The sequence below is a fragment of the Notamacropus eugenii genome, chromosome 1 (genome assembly GCF_028372415.1).
Source record: "Notamacropus eugenii isolate mMacEug1 chromosome 1, mMacEug1.pri_v2, whole genome shotgun sequence".
Classification (NCBI taxonomy): Eukaryota; Metazoa; Chordata; class Mammalia; order Diprotodontia; family Macropodidae; genus Notamacropus; species Notamacropus eugenii.
In genome coordinates, this window is record NC_092872.1 from 595,926,608 (window position 1) to 595,953,154 (window position 26,547).

General features: G+C 33.6%; 1 protein-coding gene across 7 annotated transcripts in view; it reads right to left on the reverse strand.

The window, feature by feature from the left end:
• The window catches only part of RALGAPA2 (Ral GTPase activating protein catalytic subunit alpha 2), a 428,361-nt gene that overhangs the window by 197,156 nt on the left and 204,658 nt on the right, over nucleotides 1-26,547 (reverse strand). For 6 of the 7 annotated variants that reach the window (XM_072634579.1, XM_072634576.1, XM_072634581.1 and 3 more), the window contains 6 exons: nucleotides 12,423-12,551; nucleotides 11,472-11,530; nucleotides 9,069-9,177; nucleotides 3,152-3,262; nucleotides 683-751; nucleotides 430-564 (listed from right to left, as the gene is read on the reverse strand). In XM_072634579.1, coding sequence (XP_072490680.1) covers nucleotides 430-564; nucleotides 683-751; nucleotides 3,152-3,262; nucleotides 9,069-9,177; nucleotides 11,472-11,530; nucleotides 12,423-12,551 — 612 coding nt within the window. The remainder of the gene's footprint in view (nucleotides 1-429; nucleotides 565-682; nucleotides 752-3,151; nucleotides 3,263-9,068; nucleotides 9,178-11,471; nucleotides 11,531-12,422; nucleotides 12,552-26,547) is intronic. The other variant, XM_072634577.1, reaches the window with a different exon arrangement.

Genomic DNA, 26,547 nt, shown 5'->3' on the forward strand with positions numbered 1-26,547 from the left:
ACACAGGGGATTAATGAAATTCTAATTTAATCTCTTTCTGATTTAATTTTCAAACATTTAGGTAAGCAATCATTTCAATATTCTTTTTCTTGTCCTTCAAACACTTGAACTAAAATGAGCCTTTCAATAGCCAGTCAGTCAATAAACATTTATTAAGTGTCTAGTATAAGCCAGACACTTTGCTGAACCCTGGGGATACAAAAACACAGTCCTTGACCTCCAGGAGCTCACAGTCTAACGGAGAAGACAACATGTAAACAATTATGTACAAATAAGCTCTACACAGGATAAATCAGAAATAACCCACAGAGGAAGAGAGCTAGAATTAGGAGCGATTGGGCTCTAGAGGAGGGAGAACATTCCAGCAAGGGGAGACTCTGTTTTGTCAGGGAGAGCAACGAGAGGAGTCGGAGAACATCAACAACTCACCCTATAAATGTAATCTAGCAAGGGGGCTCTAGATGAATGCTGATCTTCCAGAACAGTAGACACTTGATGCATCAGGGTTTTCATGGGCAATGCCATGCACCAATCCAATAAGCAGAGTAAAAGAGAAACAATAAACTGGAGGAAGAAACAGGTAATTATTCATGACACATTTCTTGTCACACTTCAGCATAAATAATGATGCGTTTGCATCTGGCTGTTGAACATCTTTTATAGATATATTAGCACCACCTACCTTTTTATCCATTTCTATTGAAGAGTACTCAGCACTTGGTAAAAGAAATGCAATTGTGGCCACAAGGATCTGCAAACCAGAGCGACAATTTAGAATTAAAGGTGAAAAGACAGACTTACAATAAAACCTAATTGCTTAAACTGCTGCCAAACATTTCCACTGGAAGAAAGTTATACAAGCAAGGAGGGAATTTAGGGAATGCGTATACACATAAGAATTGGTAACATGGCATATGTAGAATGTAGATCCATGTTCAGTCAGTCAACTTCAGTGCTACTCCATTTCTTTAAAGACAAATTAACAAAAGAAAATTTGTAGGATAGCACAGCAAAGGCAGTAATCCATTGTGCTAAATGGATTAACTTCTGCCTCCAAATTTATAACACTAATGAAAAAAGTTACATACAATAGCATGAAAATATCTTTTCTTCTATCTGTTATTTCTCTTGAAAAATTATCACCAGAACGTAATATTTTGCTTTTTCATACTCAAGGCAACTCACTCTTTAAGCCACAGCTTCCTTTTGGCTTCCAACCCTCGACATGCTCAAAGAAGAGTAAACTGATTGAAACTTGTCTCAGATAAGAGAGTATATGTAATTTTCCAAGAGTCCAGCCCTCAGTCCTCTTTTCTCTTCTTTTATCATACATTCCCACACTGACAGAAAACCAGAACAAGATGTCTTGGAATAGTATTTCCACACATACTGAATCTTCTTAGTACATTGCATCATGTAGTAATTATCAGGAACCAACAAATTCTGGAGTTTCTGTTAGCTACCAGGTACCTAATTGGAATGGGTACTTGGGCTAGAGGATATTTATGAAGTTTAAGCACCCTGGAATGTAGCTAGAAGTCAGTAATGTACTTGAATGTAGCTAGTAGTCACTAAAGTACTGTACTGACTATTAATGTCACCATGGAGTTTTAATATTTTTGTCAGTGATTTGAGTAAAGGCAGACAAAAAACAGCTGCGAATGATAGCTACCACACTGAGTTACAGGATCTAAGAAGATCTTGGTAGGTATCTGGCCAAACTGAACAAAGTAAAATTTAATTGAGATAAATATAGTCTTTCAATTGGATTTTTATAAAAATCAATGGCATATGAACAAGATAAGGGGAAACAAGTTTAGGTAAAAGTTTGCCTGAAAAACATGAAAGGTGTACTATAGCATAAACTAAAACTGATTCAACAATGTGATAAGAGACACGAAAGTTAATGTAATATTAAACTGTATTGTACCACTTCAAGGGATAAAGAGGTACTTAACTCTTCTCTAATCTGTCCTTGTCAGAAAGAATCTGGAGTATTGGGTTGAATTCTGGGCATCACATTTTAGGCAAAACATTCTTAATTGGGGAGTGCTCAGAGGAGGGAAGTCAAGAGTGAAGGGCGTAAGGAAATGTTTAATGAGAAAAGTTAAAGATCTGAGGGAGCATGATAATTATGTAAGTATTTTAAGATTTATCACCTGGAACAGTGATTACACTTGTTTTGCTGGGTCACAGAGGGCAGAACTAGATGCAATGGGCAAAGGTGTGAAAAGGCACATGTAGGCAGATATAAAGAAAATCTTGCTAATAATTACAGCTATGCAAAAGTGAAATGGGCTCTCTTAAGAGCATTAGAAGCCATCAACCAAAGTTGCATGACCACTTTTGTATGTTGGTAGAGAAAATTATTTGTCAAGAATGGGTTGGACTATATAGCTGCTGAGGTCCTTTCCATTGAAAAATCTGTATTTCTCAATTAATCCTATTAAAATGAAGTAATCAAATTTATAGCAGGAATTTTTTTCCAAGGAGTAATCAAGAAAAAAATGAAAATTTACATCTTTTGGATAATAAGGCATCTTCTCAAGTAGAGGCATCCAAACAGCTGCTTATTCTTTACTGGCATTATCTAAACTGCTTTCAGAGAGTAAAAAGATGTATTTACAAAGATATATTTGTTTCAGTTGTGTCTTTTAAATTTTACTAGGACAAGAACTGCCTTCTGCCACTGACCATTTCCTTCATTATTAATCAGAATTAAATTTTGTTAGAACCTAATGAATTTTAATTATTTTATATTTATTTATACATTTTCCACACATATATATATATATATATATATATATATATATATATATATATACACACACATATATATGTATGTATGTGTATAGATGTGTGTGTGTTGACTGACTTATGCTATAAAATAGAGGAAAGGGTGTCCCAGGAGACATCAGACTCCCTCTTTCAAAGTCTTCAGGAGAAGTATGGATGACCACTATTGATAGATGTTATAAAGGGAATTGTTTTTCTTGCTCAACCCAGATTAGACTGGGCCAGGCATGATGTCCTTCCAACTGTGAAAATTATTTGATCCTTTACTCCCCATCAGTTTGTACACCTTGAGTAATACAATAAATAATATAAAAAGTAAATAGTTATATTTTAACACTGCAAAAAGTAGACCTACTTCAGTAATTTTCCGTGGCAGAGAGTTGTCATACTTCTGCAGCTTTTCCCAATAGGACACGAGCAACTGAAGGATATCACAAGCTACTTGAGCCACTATCTTATTAGGAAACTATAAAAGAAAACAAATACTAAAATCAGTATCACATAATTGAACACACACACAAATGTAAATATACTGTTAGTGAGAATATTTTTACTTCTTAAGACATTTAAGATTTTATTTATAATATTTATTATTAAATTAAAATAAAAATTATTAAATTGAATATTTAATATTATGGAATATCAAACATTTATTTATTTAATATCTTAATATTTTCTGTCATAGAAGGAATAAGTTTTTTCTTTTCCAACACTTATATTAATTTGTTTGCCCATAAAATAAAGATATTGGACATATTTTGACTTTTTACTATGTATATGTCCCAACCTCAAATGCTAAAATTAGATTAATGTAGTATCACAGCCCATATAAAAATATACATAGTATCCTCTAATGCCAGGATTCGTAACCTTTTCTGTGTCATACTCCCCTTGAATAATCTGATGAAGCTTATGGATCACTTCTCAGAATATTTTTTAATGCATAAATAAGATAAGTAGGATCACAAACGCAACCCTTTAGGTTGAAATTTAGTTAAATTAAGAAAAATGCCATGCACCCCAGATTAAGAACTCTTGCTCTAATTACAAGTAAATATTAATCTCATATAAAAATTCAACTGCATAGTTCTCATACACACCAATATATTTACAGCAGCACTCTTCGTGAGAAAAAAGAATTAGAAACAAAATAGAAGCCCACGGACTGAAGACAGGCAAAATAAATTGAGGTCCATAAATGTAATAGAATATAATAACTGGGCTGTAAGCAACGATGACTGTGATAAAAACAGAGAAGCATGGACTTAAATAGACAATCAAATAAGTAGAGACAAAAATTCAATATGTACAATGACTCCATCGACGTAAAGAGAAAAACAAAACAAAACAACCAAAAGTGAATGTTGCCAAATTACAAAGAATAAGTGTGGCTCCAAGGAAGAGATAAGAGAAGAAATTCCCAATTCATTCCTTTGTAGAAGTAATAGGCCCACAGGTGTGGTACACTTCACATATTTTAGATTTTTTTCAGTGTATCAGTTCACAATTTTTTTTCTTTTAAATGTTTCTTATATGCAATGGCTCTTTTAGAGAGGGTAGGGGAAAATATACTGGAGAAAATTTTGGTAACATAAATTTTTCTTTAATTTTTTAAAGGAAATTAACTGTAAAACTCAAATGCCTTATCCAAAAACGTATAGTTTTAAATTTAGGCTTAATGAAGCAATATTACAAAGTCAAACTGACTCTAGAAAAAAATTATGAAATGTATTATCCCTATAATTCAAATCTGAATGTATACATTGATCCTTGATAAGTTATACTGCAAGTCATACCCACTAATTTCATTAGATTAAAAAACAACAATAACAACAACCAGAAAACATGATTTCAATGTTACAATACTTTAAGTGATATTTATACTGCCTTGGGTTTAAGTATTTGTGCCAAAATATAGCCAGGGCTTTCTAGAAGAAGCGTATATATCTATTTCCAAACATAAGGAACCCTTCGTCTCCTCAATTTCAGTCTCACATTTCCAAACGCTTGCTCAATATCTCCCATGTCCCACAGGAATCTCAGATTCAGTATGTCCAAAACAGAAATTCTTATTTTTTCCCCTAAATTTACCACCTCCCCTCACATATCTATTTTCTGGTGTAAGACCATCCTTCCTGTCACCCAGGTTTGTAATCTAAGAATTATCACAAACTCTTCACAATCACTTATATCTCATATCCATTCCACTGAAAAGTCTTGCCAGTTCCAACCCTTTAACATCTTGCTCTCATCCCCTATTCTATACCCATACCACAATACTTGTCCAGGTCCATATTACTTCTACTATGGACTACTGCAATACCTGCTAATGGGCTTCTCTTCTGCATCCACTAGTTGGCTTTTCTAAGCCATACTCCACACAGCTGCAAAATGGATATTCCTAAAACTTCAGATCCGATCACATTGCTCCCCTATTCCAAAATTCTCTGTTGTATTCAAAGCCCTTCATAACCTGCTCCCTCCCACACCCTTCCATTCTTCTCATATCTTATACCCTACCAAGTACTCTTCAATCAAAATACAGTTTCATACACAAAATGCTCCATAATCTCTAGATTTTGGGCATTTTCACTAACTTTCCCTTATTCCTGAAATTCTCTTCCTTTTTATGTCCATCTCTTGACTTCCTTCAAGTTCCACCTAAAATGCAGCCTTTTGCAGAAAGCTTTTCCTAATGCCTCCTTAAATTTTGTGCCTTTCCTTTGTTGATTATTTCTAATTTATCCTGTATACATTTTATTTGTACATAGTTTTTTTTTTTTTTAACACCTTAAGAGCAGAGATTATTTTGTGCTTTTCTTTGTACCTACAATGTTTACCACAGAACCTGGCACATAGTAGGTGATTAATAAATGCTTACTGACAGACTGGTTTTCTATTGTCCAAGTCTGATCAAATATTACTTTCCTACACAATCCTACATTCCAACCAAAGTAGCCAAATTGTTTTCCCTTCCATAGTATTCTATCTCCTACTACCATGTCTTTCCAGGCTTTCCCATATAGCCTAGAATACTTTCCGTCCTCATTACCTCTTGGAAACTCAAGTGCCATCCTCTTCTAGAGGCCTTTTTCAGATTCCTGACCCCCAGTTCCTAGTCCCCCACATCTGATCATTATTTATTTTGTAATATATATAGATGGATGGATGGAGGGATGGATGGATGGATGGACAGATGGACAGACAGAATCCCCCATGGTAAAATTTAAGTTCACTAAGGGTACGTATTGTCTCACTTTTATATTTGAATTCCTAGCACCTCACAGACTAGCTGGTAGGTAATTAATAAATGTTTTTTGATTCTTGGTAGAATAACATACTTCACTTCCAACTGTCCTCCTCCCCAAAAAGCTTACATTTTGATAAGCACTTTAAGTTAGGTCAGTCCTGTTCTCATATTAGTCTAATACAGATGCAACTGAAATAAATGAGGAAAAAAAAACCCACCTCATTGTCTCCATTTTATGAATGACAAAATTGGGAGAGTTGAGATAAGTTGTCAAAAGTTACACAGCTAGTAAGGAGAAGGCTTGGAACTGCAAACACAAACCTCAGGATCTCAGTTCTGTGATCTGAATTACATCCCCACTCCCATGCTCATGCTTCTGCGTGGACACACGTGGAGACACGCACACACACACCTCATTCCCCATGAAGTCATAACTTTCTTTCATTTTTTTCATTGTGATGGTAAGGGAACTGGGGGTTCTGGAATATCTTGGATTCTCTCAGCTATGTAAATGCTGGCTACAGTAGGTCTTAGGGATATTGGCGATCCATAAAGCCACTGTTTTTCTTTAAACTCAGAGATCTCACTTTTACTAAGTAAGTTTAGAACTCTGACAGAAGTTTTGGTCTATTTGGGGAAGACCAAACAGGACACTAATATCATCCAAAACCCTCTTCACCCTATGACCATTCAAGACAAGGCTAGAGGACCCAAGCTGGATTCATTTACATGATGTTATTTTTCACCAGTTATTTTTAATTAATTTGTTTAATGAACAGGAGTTAATGTTCTATCCCTCCCAACTCACCATTTATTAGAAAATAGAAAAAAAGAAAAAAATGAAACTCTTTAAATATGAGCAGTCAAGCAAATAAACACTTCATCATTAATCCTCTGGAATTACTGACAGTCACTGTGTTGTTCAGTTTTTAGTTTTTAATTCTCAAAGTTATTTGCTTTTAATAATGTCGCTGTTATTGCATAACTTTTTCTCCTGGTTCTGCTCACTTAACCACATCAGTTCACATACATCTTCCCAAGTGTCACTGAAATTACCTCTGTCATCATTTCTTATGGCCCAATAGTACCCTTTAACACTCATACATCATAATTTGTTCAGCCATTCTACCAGTGATTGAAACCCTGTAGTTCTGAATTCTTTGCTACTACAAAAAGAGCTACTACAGATATGTTGGCACAAATGGTCCTTTCATCATCCTTTGACTTCCTTGTGATAGAGGCCTAGGAGTGGTATTACTATGCCAAAGGGTATGTTATTTGAGCACAGTCCCAAATTTCTCTTCTAATTATAACTGCTTTCATGGATAATCTTTTAACTGTATAAGAATGAGGGAATTATAAAGCATCTATTTTATGAATGCTTGAGTCTCAAAAGTTTTAGCTACTTGGTGAAGAAGAAAAAGCCCATATTTTAAAAATGTCATTGACGGTGACTAAAGAAGATGAAGAGAACAAAATTATTTGTCAATAAAAATCAAATATCCAAAGCTTTTAATGCACCTGCAAAACATACAATACTGAGACAAATTTTTATGTAAAACATGTAAAAATTACGTAAGACATAATTTTTCTGAATGTCAAGTCTGTTAACCCAGTAATTCAATATTAATTAATAAAATATTTTAAAGATACAAAATAAAAGGAGATATATTCTTTATTAGGAAAAAGAATGTGCGTTCCATGAGACCAGCCAAAGACTACTTGAATACAGAATACACACAGAAGGTACTTAATGTTTCTTGAACAAAACAGAGACATACTACTACTAAATTTTATTTAAGTGACAATGATTTTAAAGTTAGTTATTTCACAAATGAATTCTAATTCTCATAGTCCAACATATAACTTTTCAATAACTATGCTTGAAAAGATACAGAACACTACTTTGTGGGCTTACTTTTTAAATCTCTTCACAATCTGGCTTCCACTTGCCTCTCCAGCTTTACTTTCTATCTCTTTCACTGTTGTACTTCTAGTTCAGATCAAGTGGGATTGTAAAGCTACACCATGCATACGTGTGTCATTCTAACCCCTAACCTCTGGGCTGGACCCACTCCTCAAAGATATCCTACCTGGTATCCTTTAGAGTGTAGTCCAGGTGTCGCCTCCAACAAGCAGAGTCTTTTCTCACTCTCCCAGAGTTAGTGCTTACCCTTTCTGGAGGTTCTCTGTATTATTTTGTACGTATTTTATGTCTACTTAATAGCTGCAGATTTTACTCTCTCGACAGAATGCAAGCCCCTCAAGGGTTTACCACAAATCTGAAGTAGGTGTTTAATAAATGTTTGTTGAATTGAATTGCAATAAGATAATTTCAAAACCAAGGTTTTGTTAGTGATAATCCAAATTCATTATCTTCAACGAGCTTCTCCAATTCTTAAGCAGCAAGAGACTATCCCACCTAACTCCGCCTCCCCACCACATACCAAAAAGAAAAAAAAAGAAAAAGAAAATTCTGCTCTACTGACAATCCTTACTTAACAAATGTGAAGTGGCTTCTAGACCACATCAGCATCAGACATAAGACTACTATTCTATGATTTTTTTTTAGTTCCAATACTATAATAAACTGAGCAAGAATTATGAAATCCCACAAAATGAGAAGATATGTGCATATAGCTAATCTCAGCAAGACAATCTAAATTATGCTCATAAATGATCTACACATAAAAAAAATTTCTGTGGTCTCTTTTCTTTTAACCTCTATTTCCCAAGTGCTGATCTAGGAGCTAGGAATTCTCAGTGCCCACACCATTGCTAATAAATGAGCTTTACCTGCTGGGGAAATAGTGGATGAAAGAATCAGAGGGCAATTATTAGTGCCAGTTTAGTTACCTTATGTGCTATGTTTTATAGACTGTAGGGGGAAGTATGAAAACAGTGAAAAATAAACAATCTATTGGGCACTTAGTAGGAAAAAAATAGACCCAATTCAAATTTCAAGTGCATTTTTAATATGTAGAAAACATTTTAATCTTATGTTAAAATCATGAATGAATACCTTTAAAGTTACACCTATAACATTGATTGCAGCTTTTACTTTTGGATGGTTTGTACACTGAAAAAGCTCTTCACATATCCAAAGTCCGAGGCAGCATATAGAAATACATCTTTAAAAAAAAAGGAAAAAATTCCTTAAAAATCTTGCAAAATATATAAAATAAAAACAGAAAGAAAGTAGTCTTTTTAGGCTGATTTCCAAGATGGATATAAAATATGGCTCCTTGTACCATGTAAATATTTAGTGAAAATGAATGGCATCTTCTCAGTTAATATTCATAACATACAATTAAAATATTTTAACAGAAACATGTTCAATATATTTTGATATGTATGACAGAAAATTTAATTCAGATATAATTTCTTTTAAAAGTCTTAAAAGCTTCTTTTTTAGAAGTTTTGATTTAATTTATAAAATCTTCACAAACATTAAAATACTATATTCTCTTTAGACTGTAATTTTAATGAAAATAAGATTTAAAGTACATTTTAGAAGGTTATTACTTTTAAAAAGACACAAGATATATGAAAGCTTTTCTTTCAAGCAACCTTGTCCTTTAAAAATTTCTTGATTATCTACAAAATCCATCTCAAATCTTTTTTTTTTAATCTTGACTTAGTGGCTTAATAAGCCATAACTTTAAAAATTACCAGCATAGCAGAGAAACTCTTTGTAATACATTCTCCAAATACAAGTACAGTGTAAACTTAAAAACATAACATGATCCAAACAGCTTACAAAGCTAGCGTCAATCCAGTCCCAACTATAGTACTATAAGAGGTTTGTATTGTACTTGTAACCCTGAACTTTTCCTTCTATATGTTACCCAGTAAATTTTTTCTCTACTTCACACCTTATTTCATAAATCATTTTCATAGAACTCTTTCTTATAATTTTTATTAACTATTGCTTTTAAATCTTATTTTCTGGAAACTTTCTTTAAATTTTTCATAAAAATGTCTTTAATTTATTTCAATTCACACTCAAATTGTTCAATCCAGTAGAACTGCATCATTTAGAAACCTCTTCAGCTTTTCATAGAACTGCTGTCCTTCTGCAAGTTTATGTAAAAAATATTCTGAAATATCTTTTATTTTTACTTACACAGTTTTAAATTCTTCAACAGAGAGTATTCATTCCAATATCAATACAAACATTGCTTTCACCATCTAATCATCTGAGACAGGATGTTACAGTAGATAAAGAGCCACCCTGAGAGCTGGGATGACCTGAATTCAAGGCCTGCCTCTGATATTTACTGGATCAATGGCCCTTAAGACTTGAAATGAAGCTCTGCCAAACTGCGAATGTCAGGAAGTTTTCTGACCAAAAATTTTCTATACCAATTAAATAACAGATCCAACAAAATCCAAATTGTCGTAATTTAACAAAAAGTTTTCCCTAGAATTTTAGACTATTTAAATATTTATTTTAAATCCAATCCTCTTTGTTTCACGCTTTCCACAAAGATGTGAAAAGAAATATATATTGAATAAGGATTATGAGGTTAAGTCTTTTGGCAGCAAGTTATTCTATCTTTCCAATTTCATCATTCTTGCCAATCTTTGCATTTAATAGTCTACACAAATCCCAAACCACTGATGTTGAGGAAAATTCTTCCATTGGGTATATTCAGTAATCATTTTATGAATTTAATCTTTTTAGACTATCAATTAAAGTAAGATTCATCTACTGCTTTGTGGCTACATTTTGATCAGTTAGGACTTTTTATTTATTTACTTACTTATTTTGTGTTTCTTATCTCTACAATTAAAGGCACATTTCCATTACTCTTGTTATTATATCCTCTAGGCAAAAAAGGTTGTCTAACAAAGAAATGTTCTCATGTCATACCAATAAATGTTAGTCACAATGCTTAAGTAGATTATTCCAGTGTTGTTGTCTCTTCCAATTATATGTAAATGAAATTTTTAGAAATATCACTTTCTTTCTTTATCTTTTATTAATGAAGACAACGTATTACCTTACAGTTGACAGTTTTCACATTAAGTTAAAGTTTTTTTAATACATTTAATCAACAAGATAATGATGGAAACACTTTTTAAAAAAATCATTCTTATTGGAAAAGGAAAAGATTAAATTATTTTCTTTTTTGTCAATTGTTTTAAAAAATAGGACATGCAACAAGATAATAAAGATATAATTTCCAAAAGGATATTAAATATTTTTAGACACAAAATTTTAAAATTTAACTTATCTGATTTATTATCAAAGCAATGTTACAGGCCAAATGTGTCATCTTAAAAAAAAAGTTTCTTAAAATATTCTTGACTATATTTAAATGAACTTGTTTTAGGCAAACGTTATTTCACATTAAATTGTTTACACGCTAATTTTCTATCTTAAAAGTCTAAAATAGTTTACCTTCTATTCGACATTTACCTTGCACCTTCACATGGCTCATCTGTTGCATTCTTCAATAAAATATTTATGAGGTAATGCTAAAAACACAAAATTAAAAGAAACAAAAGTTTTGCATCAAAGGATTTATTTTGTTTTAAATCATACACAACTGATTATTTTCCAGGCAACCACTAGCTACTAGAACATTGGGAATTTTAGAAAGAATGCATGAAGGACTCAAAGTGGAAAAAAATGACCTCACTACATGAGTTTAAGCATGGTCTTAATAAATGGGAGAGTAAAAAAGTATGTAGGGATGTAAATGTGTGAACAAATTTAAACCATAATAAAATTTAGGTGAGAAATACTGATTTTCCCACTAGATGAGGAAGAATTAATATAGGAAGAATTATATTTAACCAAAGTTTCTGTAGCATTTATTTAAAGAGAAAGGTATTTTTAAAAGTAAGAAAAAAGCTTTCTCTTCAATGCCCAAAAACAATTTGCCTTTCATATATTTAAAACAATTTTTATTTTTGAAATTTTCTTCAAAAATAAAAAGGTGAATACATACATACGTGTGTGTGTGTGTGTGTGTGTGTGTATATATATATATATATATATACACACACATACATGTATATCCTCAGTCAATTATGTTATTGATTTGTTTGACTGGTGATGCCAGAGCATCCAATTAGAGATGTTTAAGAGAAAGTGTAACAGTCATGATCAAAAGGACTAAAAAACAAAAATTACTTAGAAAAAACATCTTCAAGTTTAACTAGCAATCACTGCTTAAAACTCAACAAAATATCAGCCTTAAAAGTGTCATGAAAACATTTCAGTTTTAAAAGTTTTACTTTATTTTAAAAACTCTCCCCTTTTCTGAGTCAATTTGTAATAATATGAAAACATGACACTATATCTAATTATGTATATCAAAGGACTTTAGTAAATTTAGGAAAGGGAGTTAATATTTTAATTTACTTTGATGTCTTCAGATCCAGTGACAACTCCATCAATTTCAGGAACTGACTGAAGTAATGGAATTTTCGGGTAAATGTTGGGAAAACAAACAAGAGAACCTAGAATGGTGTGAGCTTCTGAACGTGGGGCCTGTAGAATGATAAATAAACAAACAAACAAATAAATAAATAATGCAAAATTCCTATGACTCAGAAGCATTGGAAGCCTTGAAAAATTTAATAAAATGAATTGTTTTTTTCATAGGTTTTTTTGGTTGGCTTGGTTTCAGTTTCTATTCACCAACAATGACATGTTACAATCATTCAAATATTTATCAAGTACCTACTATGTGTCAGGCACTATTCTAAGGGCTGGGGATACAAAAGACTATTCTTGCCCTCATGGAGTTTACTATCTAGCAGAGAGGCAAAAGACTAAAAAGGGACATATGTCAATTTTAGTGACAGAGACAGAGCCTTGGAAAATTCCAGTCTTGGAATCAGGAAGATCCAAGTTCAAGTCTCACTTCTAAAACTTATTAGCTGCGTGAACCTGGAAAAATCACTTAACCTCTCAGTAATATAGGCCATATTTGACACTTTTCAACTTCTTGAAGATGATTAGATGTACAGAAGGTACCAACTGAATTGATAAAAGGGATTTTTTCATTCAGGCCATCCTGACACCAATAAAATGACACATCAAGTCACTACCTTTATTCTAAAGTATGACAGATAGCAAAACCCATGTATTGAAGTGGTATCTATGAAATATTAAAAACAAAACAAACAATAAAAGAAGAGGTCACCTCCAGCATGGCTGGTTGGCTCATCTATGGATCTATGGAAATACAAGGATACAAATTACACAGTATAAGAAAAGTTAGGTGGTTTGCAATCTGCATTGGTGGAATGGATTATAATAATGAGATCATTCATTTACTGAAGTACTGACTACTAATCATTACATCTCATTAATTAAACCTTGATAAATTGCTGTGCTTGAAAATATTTATGCTTTGATAGTAAATATTCTTGTGACGAGAAAATAATGTAAACCACAGGTGGGGAAACTGCCACCTTCTACATCCTTGGGTGTGGCCTTTTGACTGAGTCCAGGTTTTTCAAAGGAAATCCTTTTAGTAAGGTAATTTGTTCTATGAAGTTTGGATTCAGTCAAAGGGCCACACTTGAGGACCTAGAAGGCCACATGTAGCCTCAAGGCTGCAGGTTCCCCACCCCTGATCTAAACCAATCTGCATGCAACAGACATACAGACCGTTACTGGGACCATACTCAAAAGTCTTAATCACTTGGTAGGATATGGCACACTTTGCATTCTATTGCCATAGTCTTTGAGAATCCAGAGCTGCCTCGGTGTGATAATGTGTGTATGTTCTTCCTTCGTTGCCAAAGAAGACCATGCCATCAGAGAAATAATGGCATGACTTGCACTTGACTTTGTTTTGAGTGAGGGAGGGCTGTGTATGTCACCAGGCTCACTTCTCCTCCAGAACCATCTGAATCCATTGACCAGATATTCATCAGGATGACTGGAGATGACCCAGGATGAGGCAATTGGGGTTAAGTGACTTGCCCAAGGTCACACAGCTAGTGAGTGTCAAGTATCTGAGGTGAGATTTGAATTCAGGTCCTCCTGACTCCTGAGCTGGTGCTCTATCCACTGCATCACCTAGCTGCCTTGTGTGATAATGAGGTATCAGAGCAAGACTATACTCTCAATGGAAGAGTTTGATCATAGTATATCATTTTTAAAAAAGAATTATAATTCATTTGGTATGATCTGTATATAGTTCACCAAAATTCTCTGAGGACCAAAAGATGAATGCTTATAAAATAAAAAAAATGATCAAATCTGGATGTAATCAAATAGATTTGTGATTAGAAATTCATAAAATCATAAATTCCAATTTGTACAACTGAAAGAATATATGTGGGGTTTAACTGTTTCTATGATAATAGAATGATAAGAAATATCTTCCTAGAACCTTAATATTTCAAGATTCATAGAAAAAAGGTAAAAGGACAGATGGTCCATGGATCATTTTATTCCATTTTTATGGTCTAAGAAGAAGACAAAAATAATAAGACAAACATGGGGTCTATATTGTGGGAGGTAGCAGATTTTCAACCTTGAACAGTATTCAATTTTATATTTCATATATTACTCAGTTTCATATTCACATAGGATCAATCATGATAAATGTAATCTCTTCTCTAAAGTCTGAATACAAGTGAGAAAGCTGTAGAAAGACTCCAGGACCAAGCAATAAAACAAATTGTTCACAAAACAAATGTTCACAAAACAAAATGTAATTGCACAATTTGTTTCCTTCAAGGAAAAAAAAGAGAGAAATCATTACTGTATAATACCAGTGCATAAAATGAAGACTATGGCTTTTGCCCTCTGGGCTTGAAGAGGAACAAAATGATATTACTACGTTGGGGTGAAGGTACAACGTCTCCAGCTGTGGATGATCAGACCAATACTAACTCAGAAGACTCTACCACAAGTCAGGCACAAAAAGTACATATGAATATTTGGAGTGGAAACATCTCTAAATTTGCATATTTCACATTTCTTTTAAGCTATATTCACCCCACCAAAAATAATTTCTAACAACGTATTTTGTTTCTTTAATTCTTGTAAGTTACTTTTCATTTCTGATAAAATTTAATTTTTTAAAAATCTTTTCAAATCAGGTTAACTGTCTCGCTATTTTATCCATTTCTCCCCCCCCCCCCCCCAAAGTAAATTAATAACAGTTAACAGTCTCTAGTTTCAGACTGGTTAATCATTTCTTTAATTTTCAGAATTTCTACTTTGTTATTTAGATGGTAGAATGAATAAAGGAAAGGAGAAATGCTGGACCATGTCATGAATGAATATTAATTCAAAAATTTTAAGCAGACTAAAGCACTTCACTGAAGAAATAGTTCATTATGACCTAGCTAGATTTATAACAAGTATGCAAGAATGCTCCAAAATTAGGAAAATAATTAACACAGTTAATCATATTAAAAACCAAATCATCGTAAAATGCATGTTTATTTCAGTAGATACAGAAAAAAGTCTTTGATAAAACACACAACTCACTTATGTTAAAAATTCTACAAATATAAACACAGGATCATCTGTAATATAGTAAAAAGCACAAAATAAATAATAAATTAAAAGGTAAAATAAAAATATATCCAAAGCCAAAAACAAATATCAAATGTAATGGCAATTGACTATGAGCTTTCCCAGCATATACAGGAGTACAGACATGATGTCTACTCTCATTGCTATTAACTGATATAACTCTGGAAAGGTTAGCAAGAGCAACACGATAAGGGAAAGAAATTAAGAAAGAATAAAACTTTGTCTATTTGGTGATGACATAAGTTAACTCAGAAAATTCTAGGGAATCAATAAAGACACTGAGTCAATTAATATTTTCAACAATGCTGAAGGCCAGAAAATAAACCCTCAACATCAATAGCAATTCTGGATAATGAAAAAAAAAGCCAATGGAAGAAAGTAAAATGTCATTCCAAAAAACAAAATTTATGAAATAATTGGGAATCAATCTGTCAGTCAACTACAAGGTGTTCCATAATAAAATTTAAAACAAACAAAAAAACCCCTGAAAACATAGCTGGAGGATTACCTCAGCCAGATTCTAGTAGCACACTACAATAAAACTGACAACACTACAATAACAAAATTCACTATGAAAAAACAAATATCTAGAATGATAAAGGGAAATAATAAAAAGAGGTATGGTTAAAGGGGGAAATATTATATAGCTGCAGATATCAAAACTATTTGGTACTACTGAAAAACCAAAGTAGACCAATGAAATAGATTGAAGAATCAGAAACAACGGAATTTAATAACAGCATAAAATTAAGTGGAAGATACATTACCTAGGAAAGAAATCCCTCTGTGACTGAAAACCAGAAAGCAATCTGGCAGAATAGTTATCTGAACATTTATGCCATATTCCACTATATATTCTAAATACATACATGAACTTAATATTAAGAATCAAACCATTAAAAATTATAAGAGAAGCAGATCATATGTCTTTTGCAACTGTGAGACCTATTCTTAACAAAATATTTATGGAAGATTTATATTTGAAAAGGAATAAATAGTTGTATCAAATTTCTCTGATGAGGATTTACTATTCAAAAAATAGGAATAACATATATTTGTGTGTGACACATACATACATACATACACGCATATATACACACAGACACATATACAGATCAAAAGTGATTCCTCAGCAGGAGTAGCCAAAAGATAAAGAAAGCATTCTCAAAAGAAAAACTGCAAACTTAACCACCAAATGAAAAAACGTTCTGAATTACTAATAAGAGAAATGAAAATCAAAATAAATTTGAGCCTTTATTTCTCACAGTACAAATTCACAACAATGACAAAATATGGAAAATAGTCAATATTGGAAAGGTTGAATGAAGATGGGCACACTACCGCATTGTTTGTGGAGCTGTAAATTAATGCATTATTTTGGAAAACAATTTGGAATTGTGCAAATAAAGTGACTGAAAGGGTCTGAATGCCAAAAGCATGCTTGCCAAAAAGACCAAGAACTCACACAGCAAGTGCTCACATGGTCAGAAGAAGCAATACAAAGAAACTCTCAAAGTTTCTTAAGAACTCTGGAATTGATTGTGTGACATGGGAGACATTGGCACAGGACCACTCAGCATGGCATGCCCACATCAGAGAAGGTAGTGCCTTATGAGCAAAGCAGAACTGAAACAGCTCAAAGAAAATGCAGGATGTGCAAATTTAGAGAATCCACCCCAAATGTTCACACGGACTACTTGTGCCCAACCAGTGATAGAGCATTCCAAGCTCGTATTGGTCTGATCAGCCAATCGCACACAATGAAAACTGATTATAGCATAGTGATATCATTCTGGTCATCTTTGAGAATGAAGGACAACAACGACTTTGTTTTGCAAAGCTGGGAAGTCTGCTGGTGTGGTACACTGTTTACATTTTAAGATTTTTTTAATGTATGGATCAGCTTAGCTGATTCATCTCTATTTTTACATTTTTTAAAACATCATTTCATATATGTTTATATGACTCTCTGGGAGGAAGACTGGCAGAGTACTGGGGAACATTTTGGTGATATAAAAAAAGAAAATCAATAAAATTTATTTTTAAAAAGAAACTATTTTGCCCAACTACATGCTATCAAAATTGATAACAGAGCAAATGAATGCTCATAAAATATAAACTATAATGATTAACAAAAGAAATATACTATGTAAATAATCCAACATCAGAAAATGAAATTGAGTAAGCCATAAATGAACTGTCAAAGAAAAAGCAGCAAGACTGGATGGATTAACAAGAATTCTATGAAACATTCAAACAACTCATTTCAATTCTACATAAACTGTGATAATAAGAAAATAAGACACCTGTATGATTTCTTCCTGTGATATAAATATGGTCTTGATAGCTAAAACAGGAGACAAATCAGAGAAAGAAAATTATAGGCCTACATCCCTAATGAAAAATGATGTAATTAAAAAAAATATTATCAGATAGGTTACAACATATTAGAAAGGTAACACATTATTACCAGATAAAGTTTGTAATAGGAATCGAGTTGCTCTGACATAAAGAAAACTATTAATATAATAAACTATGTTAACAATATGAATAATAGTCACATTTTATCAATAAATGGTGAAGTCTCATAACAAAATACAAAATTATTTCTATTTCAAAACTCTAGAAATCATAGAAACAAAGAGAACTTTCTTTAAATAAAGCAAAAAGCATTTATCTATATCGAAGAATAAAAATCATATTTTTTAAAGAAGAGTCAGAAGCCTTTTCTATATCATTAAAAGCAAAGATGCCCAACTAGATAGGCTGGTTTTGGCAAAAATCAATTGAGAGAATAAGCACAAATAAAATTAATACTTTTTGAAGATGATATGATGGTATACTTTGCAAATTCTAGACAGTCAACTAAAAATTAACTGGAATAATTTATAACTTCAGCAGAATTGCAGTATATAAGGCAAATTCTTGGAAGTGCCATCTTCAAAGATTTGTTCTGGGACCATATAAATCTAACTATAATCTGCTCTTTGAAGAAATGAAAACAGACCTAAATATTTGGAGAAACCATAATCACTAGGTAGGTATAGCCAATATAATTAAATTGGCAATGGTAATTAAATTATTTATTCAGAGTTTTCCCAATCAAACTCCCAAAAGAATACTTTGTAGAAATACAAAACATAAAACCAAAATCACGTGAAGAAACAAAAAGTCAAAAATCCAAAGAGTAACAATGGAGAAAAAACAGGAAGAGGTTTCTATAAATACCAAATCTGAAACTGTTAACACAAAGTGTTAATTAGTAAAATAATTTTGTACTGGTTTTTAAGGAAGTTCAATAGTGGAACAAATTAAGTATATGGCCTGTAGAAATAAACAGTGAATAATGCAGTGAGTAATAGTACAGTGAATAATAAAACCAAAGACCACAATTACTGGAGGAAGGACTCACAAGACAAAAAACTTGTGAGAAATGGACAGCATTCCAAAAGAAATTAGATTTTGACCAGTACTTCTACCAAGATAAGCTCCAAATGGACCTATGTCTTACAAGGAGAGAGACACATCACAAAGAAATTAAAGGAACAAGAAAGAAAATAACTTTCAGAACTCTGGGTGAGAAAAAAGTTCATAATAGATAAATGATAAAGAGGATCATACAAGGTAAAATCCAGTTTGATTTTATACAATTAAGGTTTTGAAAAAGAAATCTAACGTAATAAAAATTAGAAGGGAAATGGGTAATTAAGAAAAAAATATTTGCAACAATTTATTCTGAAAAAGATCTCATTTTGAAGATGTACATGTGTATATTTTGCAAATCTATAAAACTAAGAATCATTCCCCAAAAGAAAAATGGTCAAATAATAAGAGCAGGCATTTTTCAAAAAAAAAGGCGTAAGTGGCCAACAATTAAATAAATGAAAATTAAAACAACTTTAAAGTTCTACCTCACAACTATTAGACTGGCAAAGATGACAAAAACAGGAAAGTGACAAATATTGGAGGGACTATGGGACAAATAAAAGGTATGCTAATGCACTATTAGTAGAGTTGGGAATTGGTCTAGCCATTCTGGAAAGAAATTTGAAAACAGGTTCAGAACATTAAACCGTGGATACTCTTTAACCTAGCAATACCACTAGCGTGCCTAAACTCCCAAAGAGATCAAAGATAGGCACAACAATATTTATATAAGCTCTTCCCACAGCAGCCAAAAACCGGAAACTAACAGCATGTTCTATTGGGGAACAGAGAAATTGTGGCGTCTGAATATAAGGCAATGTCATTGTTCCTTAAAAAATGATGAAATTGAAAATTTTGAAAAAAACTATGAAGACCTTCATGAACTGATGTGAAAAGCAAAAATAGAACTAGAGAACATTTAATATAATATTAAGAACAATATAGAGAAAAAAACAACTTTGAAAGACATTGTAACTCTGATCAATGTAACTGATCCAAAAGAATAATAATGAAACACACCACCTACCTCTTGATAGAGATGATGAATTTAAAGTCCAAAAAGAGCCATGAATTTTTAGAGATGGCTAAAGTGAGAATTCGTTTTGCTAGACTACGTAAATAAATATTAAGGGATTTGGGTTTTGTTTATTTTTATCTTTTTATTTTATAATTTATCCAGTCAACAAATTTATTTTTTTAAAGCAGTTGTTATTTGAACAATTAATAAACAATTTTTAAAAATTAGGGCTTATTTGTTCTATAGAGTCTGCCAATAAAATTCATCCCAGCCCTCATTCTGTCTAATCCATCTATGTAAATCTATGATCATTGATCTGTTAGCTCTTTACAAAATAATTTTTTAAAATCATTTTTAAGGACTGGCTACTAATTTATAGCTCCACTAATCATGGACAATGGCCATCTAGTCCAACATAAACTTTTTAAAAAAAATTCCTGCTATAACATTCCTGAATAATGATAATTCAGCCTTTGCTTAAAGACTTCTAAAGCTAACTTTTAATAAACATTATTAAGCAACCACTATGTACAAGGCAAATAGAGGCATGTGAGAAATAGAAAAGACTAATATTTAGTTGGATTGTAAAGTATGTTAGAGAAAGTAATAGTAGCGCCCTCGTAATATTCATAGCACCTATGGCTATGAATACCCCAGCACAATTCTGAACCTCGAAATATAACAGACTGACTTTCCACGTGTTAGACAGAACTAAAACATTTATTCAGATACCAGAAAGTCAAATCCATCATAGTAACAAAAATCCATACATAATAACAATGTGGAGGACAACACCATCCCCAAGCCTTCCCTCTGCTAGGCTTCCCACAAACCAGATCCCTTAAACAAATCACAAGTAGAAACAACATCACAAACAAGTTCTTTCACTCACACTAGCCAGCTGCCTGCTAGCCAGCTCTGACTGCTCTCATGACTAACTTCCTCTCAGCTTTGCTTTAGCTCTGCCTCTTCTAGTTCCACCTTTCCTAATCCACCCAGGCAGCAAACTCCTCCCACCACAGGCTCAATGTGACTCAGACTTCCATATGACCTAGGCAGGTCACATGAGCCTATTAATGAATGGGAAAGATCTTCCCATTTAAATTACCATTGCAGTAACGTATAATGAAGCTAGAAATATAAGTTGAGAGTGATGTATGGTGTGTTTAAGGAGTACCAACATCTCAGGTGTGAAGGTTGCCAAGCCCTTTTCAGGGCTGCTCATTCACTATTGGTTCCACCTTCACCTAACTCTCACCTGTGGCACCAGGAAGCAATAGCATGCACAGTGACCACACCATGGTAAAACCATCTCAGAAAATAGGTAGCCAGGTTGAGGCTACCCAAAAGGGTAACCTAAAACCCACTGGTGAGATGGGAGAGTTGTTTACTCACAGCATAAGACTTTACCCTGGGAAATAGGCTGATGAGAACATGCCATGAAGGCAGCTGAAAGCAGAAGCTGTGGAATAATTAGAGCTTGGTCAGGTATCAAAGACACAAGGTCATCCACTGGATCCCAGGCCATCAACAGTCACTGACTTTTGTCCCTTCACTGAACTCTGATGACTCTGGAAGAAAGAGTGAGGCTGAGGACTTTGCACAACTCTGCCTCACTTAAATCTAATTCATGCACAAATCAAGACCTCATCTTGTATAACCCAGGTAATAGGCACAGCACCAAGGGCAATTATGAATATGCCCTTGTATAGCTCTGAATCACAAAGTATAACAGACTCTCCATATAGAAGGTAGAAGAAAAACATTTATTCAGACGCCAGAAAGCCAGATCCCCAGATCCCCAAACCAGAAAATCCAAATCCATCACAGTGATCAAGAAGTCACTACACATTAGCACTGCAGGGGACAAAGCCATTCCCAAGCCTCCCCCCACCCCTGGGGCCTTCCCACAAACACACACTCTGGAGCCTAACTGTGCCTGCCTGCCAGTGTCCTTCCCAGCTCTGATTAGCCTGACCAACTTCCTCCCAGCTCTGCTCCACCCTTCCGGTTACACCTGCTCAGCAAGCTCCTCCCATTACATGTGTCTTAGCCTTTCATGTGATTTAAGCAGCCCACATGGGCCTATTAATAAATGGGAAAGATTTTTCCATTTAAATTCCCATTATACATGTATAATGTCATTGGTCCTCTTTGAAGACGGAGGACAAACAACAATAGGTTGAAGATTATATTGTGAAAGCCATTAAAAGCTAGTGTAGTTTAATTTAATTCTAGAGGCAAAAGGGAGCCATTGAGGTTTACCGAGTAGAGGAGCAACATGGTCAGAACCATATTTCAGGAAAATCATTTTGGCAGCTATGTGAAATAATGACATGTTTAACATAGGGAGACCCACAGGGGGGATGTTATAGTAATTCAGGTAAGAAGTGATAGGAGTCTGACTTATGTTAGTGATCATATGTAAGCAGAAAGAAGGTGGTAGATGTGAGAAGTGGTATGGATGTAAAAAAGTCAAGACTTGACAAATGATTTGATATGTGGGTGAGAAAGATGAAGAAACAAGTATAACACTGAGGTTATAACATGGGAGGATGGAAAAGTGGTGGCACACTTGATACAGATAGCCATAGCATGTCAACTAAAAAATTAATTGAAATAAGTTCAGGCAAGTTCCACTCTATAAAATAAATTGAAAAAAAATCACCAGTGTTTCTAATAATATGAATAAAACCTAACAGGAAGAGAAAAAACAACTACAGAGCATATAAATGCCTAGACATGTTTGTCCTTCATTGCCAAAGAAGACCACGCCATCAGAGAAATGATGACATCACTTGCACTTGACTTTGTTTTGAGTGAGGGAGGGCTGTGTATGTCACCAGGCTCACTTCTCCTCCAGAGCTTTCTGAATCCAGTGACCAGATATTCATGAGGATGACTGGAGATGACCCAGGTTGAGGCAATTGGGGTTAAGTGACTTGCCCAAGGTCACACAGTTAGTGAATGTCAAGTGTCTGAAGTGAGATTTGAACTCAGGTCTGCCTGACTGGTGCTCTATCCACTGCACCACCTAGCTGCCCCTAAAATGCGTAGAAGTTCAGCTACCAAGACACAGAGGAGAATTACATGAATAAAACTACAGAACAATCTTTTGAGAAAAAAAGAGTTAAATAATTAGACATTAACTCTTCATGACTGAACCATGACAATATAATAAAAATGATAATACCATCTAAATTAATTTGTGAATTCAGTGCCATACCAAATTACTATTAGCAAAATACTTATTTTATGGATCTAGAAAAAATATATCTGGAAGAGCAAGGTTAAGAATATTAAGGAAAATAATGAAAAAATCAGGCAGGAACGGGTCTACCAGTGTAAGAACTTAGATTATACTACAAAGCTGTAAAAATCAAAACAATTTGGTACTGGTTAAAAGATAAATATATACATATATAAACAAATACAAAATTATAAAAGTTGATCAGTGGAACAGATTAAGTAAAAATGATATAAAAGCTATCAAACACAATATGGATACACTATTCAACAAAATAGACATAGATCTACATATATCAGACAGGTATAGATAAATATTTTACATGATATGCCACAAAAAGTTCCAAACTAATATATAATTTAGATATAAAAATCATATCATAAACAAATTTGAGGAGCAGGGAGGAGATACCTTTTGTATGGATAGAGGAGGAATTCTTGACTAAACAAGTTATTGAGAAGAGCATAGGATAAAAAAATGTATAATTTCAATTACATAAACTTGCAACGTTTTTATATAAACAAAATCAATACAGTTAAAATTAAAAGAGAATTTAAATGGGAAATAACCTTTGGCAGAAAAATTCTGTGTTAAAGGTCTGACATATAAGATGCTTAGGGAACTGATACAAATATATAAGAAGAAAGAATGAAAGGATATCACTAGGTGCTTCTCAAAAGAAAAAAGGAAGATATCAACAATTACATAAAAATGTTCCAAATCATTAATAAGATACATGCAAATTAAATCAATTTTCAAATTCTACCTTGTACACCAGATTGGTAGAGAGGGAAAAAAGGCAGGTTTTCCAGAAATTTCACATTAATGCAAATGTTGGTGGAGTTGTGTAATAGTTCAACAAATCGGAATAATACTCCCACAGTAACTAAGCTCCAAAGAAATCAAAGAAGGAAGGAACAACCCATAGGCAACAAAAGACTACTTTATAGTATAGTTAAAAAAAAAAAAAAAAGCAGAAATAGAAACACAAAAAACTGAAAACAAAATGGGTGCTCATCATTTGGAAACTGCTAAAAAAAAAATGGTACATAATATAATAAAGAACTGTTGCATTATGATATAATAAATGAGACATATACAGAGGAACCTGAGAAGATTTACATATAGTGATGTAGAATGAAAAAAAGCAGATTTATACTATGACTACAATAATGTTTCTGGTTTTTTTTTTAATTCGTTTATTTAACTTTTCAACATTCATTTCTACAAAATTTTGGGTTCCAAATTTTCTCCCCATTTGTCCCCTCCCCCCACCCCAAAACGTCGAGCATTTTAATTGCCCCTATCACCAATCTGTCCTCCTTTCTAACATTCCTCCTTTCCCTTATCCCCATCTTCTCTTCTGTCCTGTAGGGCAAGATAACTTTCTATGCCCCATTACCTGTATTTCTTATTTCCTAGTAGCAAGAACAGTACTCGACGGTTGTTCCTAAAACTTTGAGTTCCAACTTCTCCCCATCCCTCCCTCCCCACCCATTTCCTTTGGGAGGGCAGGCAATTCAATATAGGCCATATCTGTGTAGTTTTGCAAATGACTTCCATTAATAGTCGTGTTGTATAAGACTAACTATATTCCCCTCCATCCTATCCTGCCCCCCATTGCTTCTATTCTCTCTTTTGATCCTGTCCCTCCCCAAGAGTGTTGACTTCAAATTGCTCCCTCCTCCCACTGCCCTCCCTTCCATCATCCCCCCACCCTGCTTATCCCCTTCTCCCCCACTTTCCTGTATTGTAAGACAGGTTTTCATACCAAAATGAGTGTGCATTTTATTCCTTCCTTTAGTCGAATGTGATGAGTTTTTTTCTCTCACCTCCCCTCTTTTTCCCTCCACTGATAAGTCTTTTACTTGCCTCTTTTCTGAGATAATTTGCCCCATTCCATTTCTCCCTTTCTCCTCCCAATATATTTCTCTCTCAGCACTTAATTTCATTTTTTTAAGATATGATCCCATTCTATTCCATTCACTCTGTGCTCTGTGTGTGTGTGTGTGTGTGTGTGTGTGTGTGTGTGTGTGTGTAATCCCACCCACTACCCAGATACTGAAAAAAGTTTCAAGAGTTACAAATATTGTCTTTCCATGTAGGAATATAAATAGTTCAACTTTAGTAAAGTCCCTTATGACTTCTCTTTGCTGTTTACCTTTTCATGCTTCTCTTGATTCTTGTGTTTGAAGGTCAAATTTTCTTTTCAGCTCTGGTCTTTTCATCAAAAATGCTTGAAAGTCCTCTATTTCATTGAAATACCATTTTTTTCCCCTGAAGTATTATACTCAGTTTTGCTGGATAGGTGATTCTTGGTTTTAGTCCTAGTTCCTTTGCCCTCTGGAATATCATATTCCACACCCTACATCCCTTAATGTAGAAGCTGCTAGATCTTGTGTTATCCTGGTTGTATTTCCACAATACTTTAATTATTTTCTTCTAGCTGCTTGCAATATTTTCTCCTTGACCTGGAAACTCTGGAATTTGGCCACAATGTTCCCAGGAGTTTCTCTTTTTGGATCTCTTTCAGGATGTGATCTGTAGACTCCTTCAATATTTATTTTGCCCCCTGGTTCTAGAATGTCAGGGCAGTTTTCCTTGATAATTTCATGAAATATGATGTCTAGGCTTTTTTTGATCGTGGCTTTTAAGTAGTCCCATAATTTTTAAATTGTCTCTCCTGGATCTATTTTCCAGGTCAGTTGTTTTTTCAGTGAGATATTTCACATTATCTTCCATTTTGTCATTCTTTTGCTTTTGTTTTGTGATTTCTTGGTTTCTCATAAAGTCATAGCCTCCATTTGTTCCATTCTAATTTTGAAAGAACTATTTTCTTCAGTGAGCTTTTGAACCTCCTTTTCCATTTGGCTAATTCTTTTTTAAAGCATTCTTCTCCTCACTGGCTTTTTGAACCTCTTTTGTCAATTGAGTTAGCCTATTTTTCAAGGTGTTCTTTTCTTCAGCATATTTTTGGGTCTCCTTTAGCAAAGTGTTAACCCACTTTTCATGATTTTCTTGCATCTCTTTCATTTCTCTTCTCAGTTTTTCCTCCACCTCTCTTACTTGATTTTCAAAATCCTTTTTGAGCTCTTCCATGGCCTGAGCCCACTGAATATTTATTTTGGATGTTTGAGAAACAGAATTTTATGTCTTTCCCTGATGGTAAGCATTATTCTTCCTCATCCAAAAGGATAGGAGGAGATATCTGTTCACTAAAAAAGTAACCTTATATGGTCTTATTTTTTTTCCCTTTTTTGCACATTTTCCCAACCAGTTACTTGGCTTTT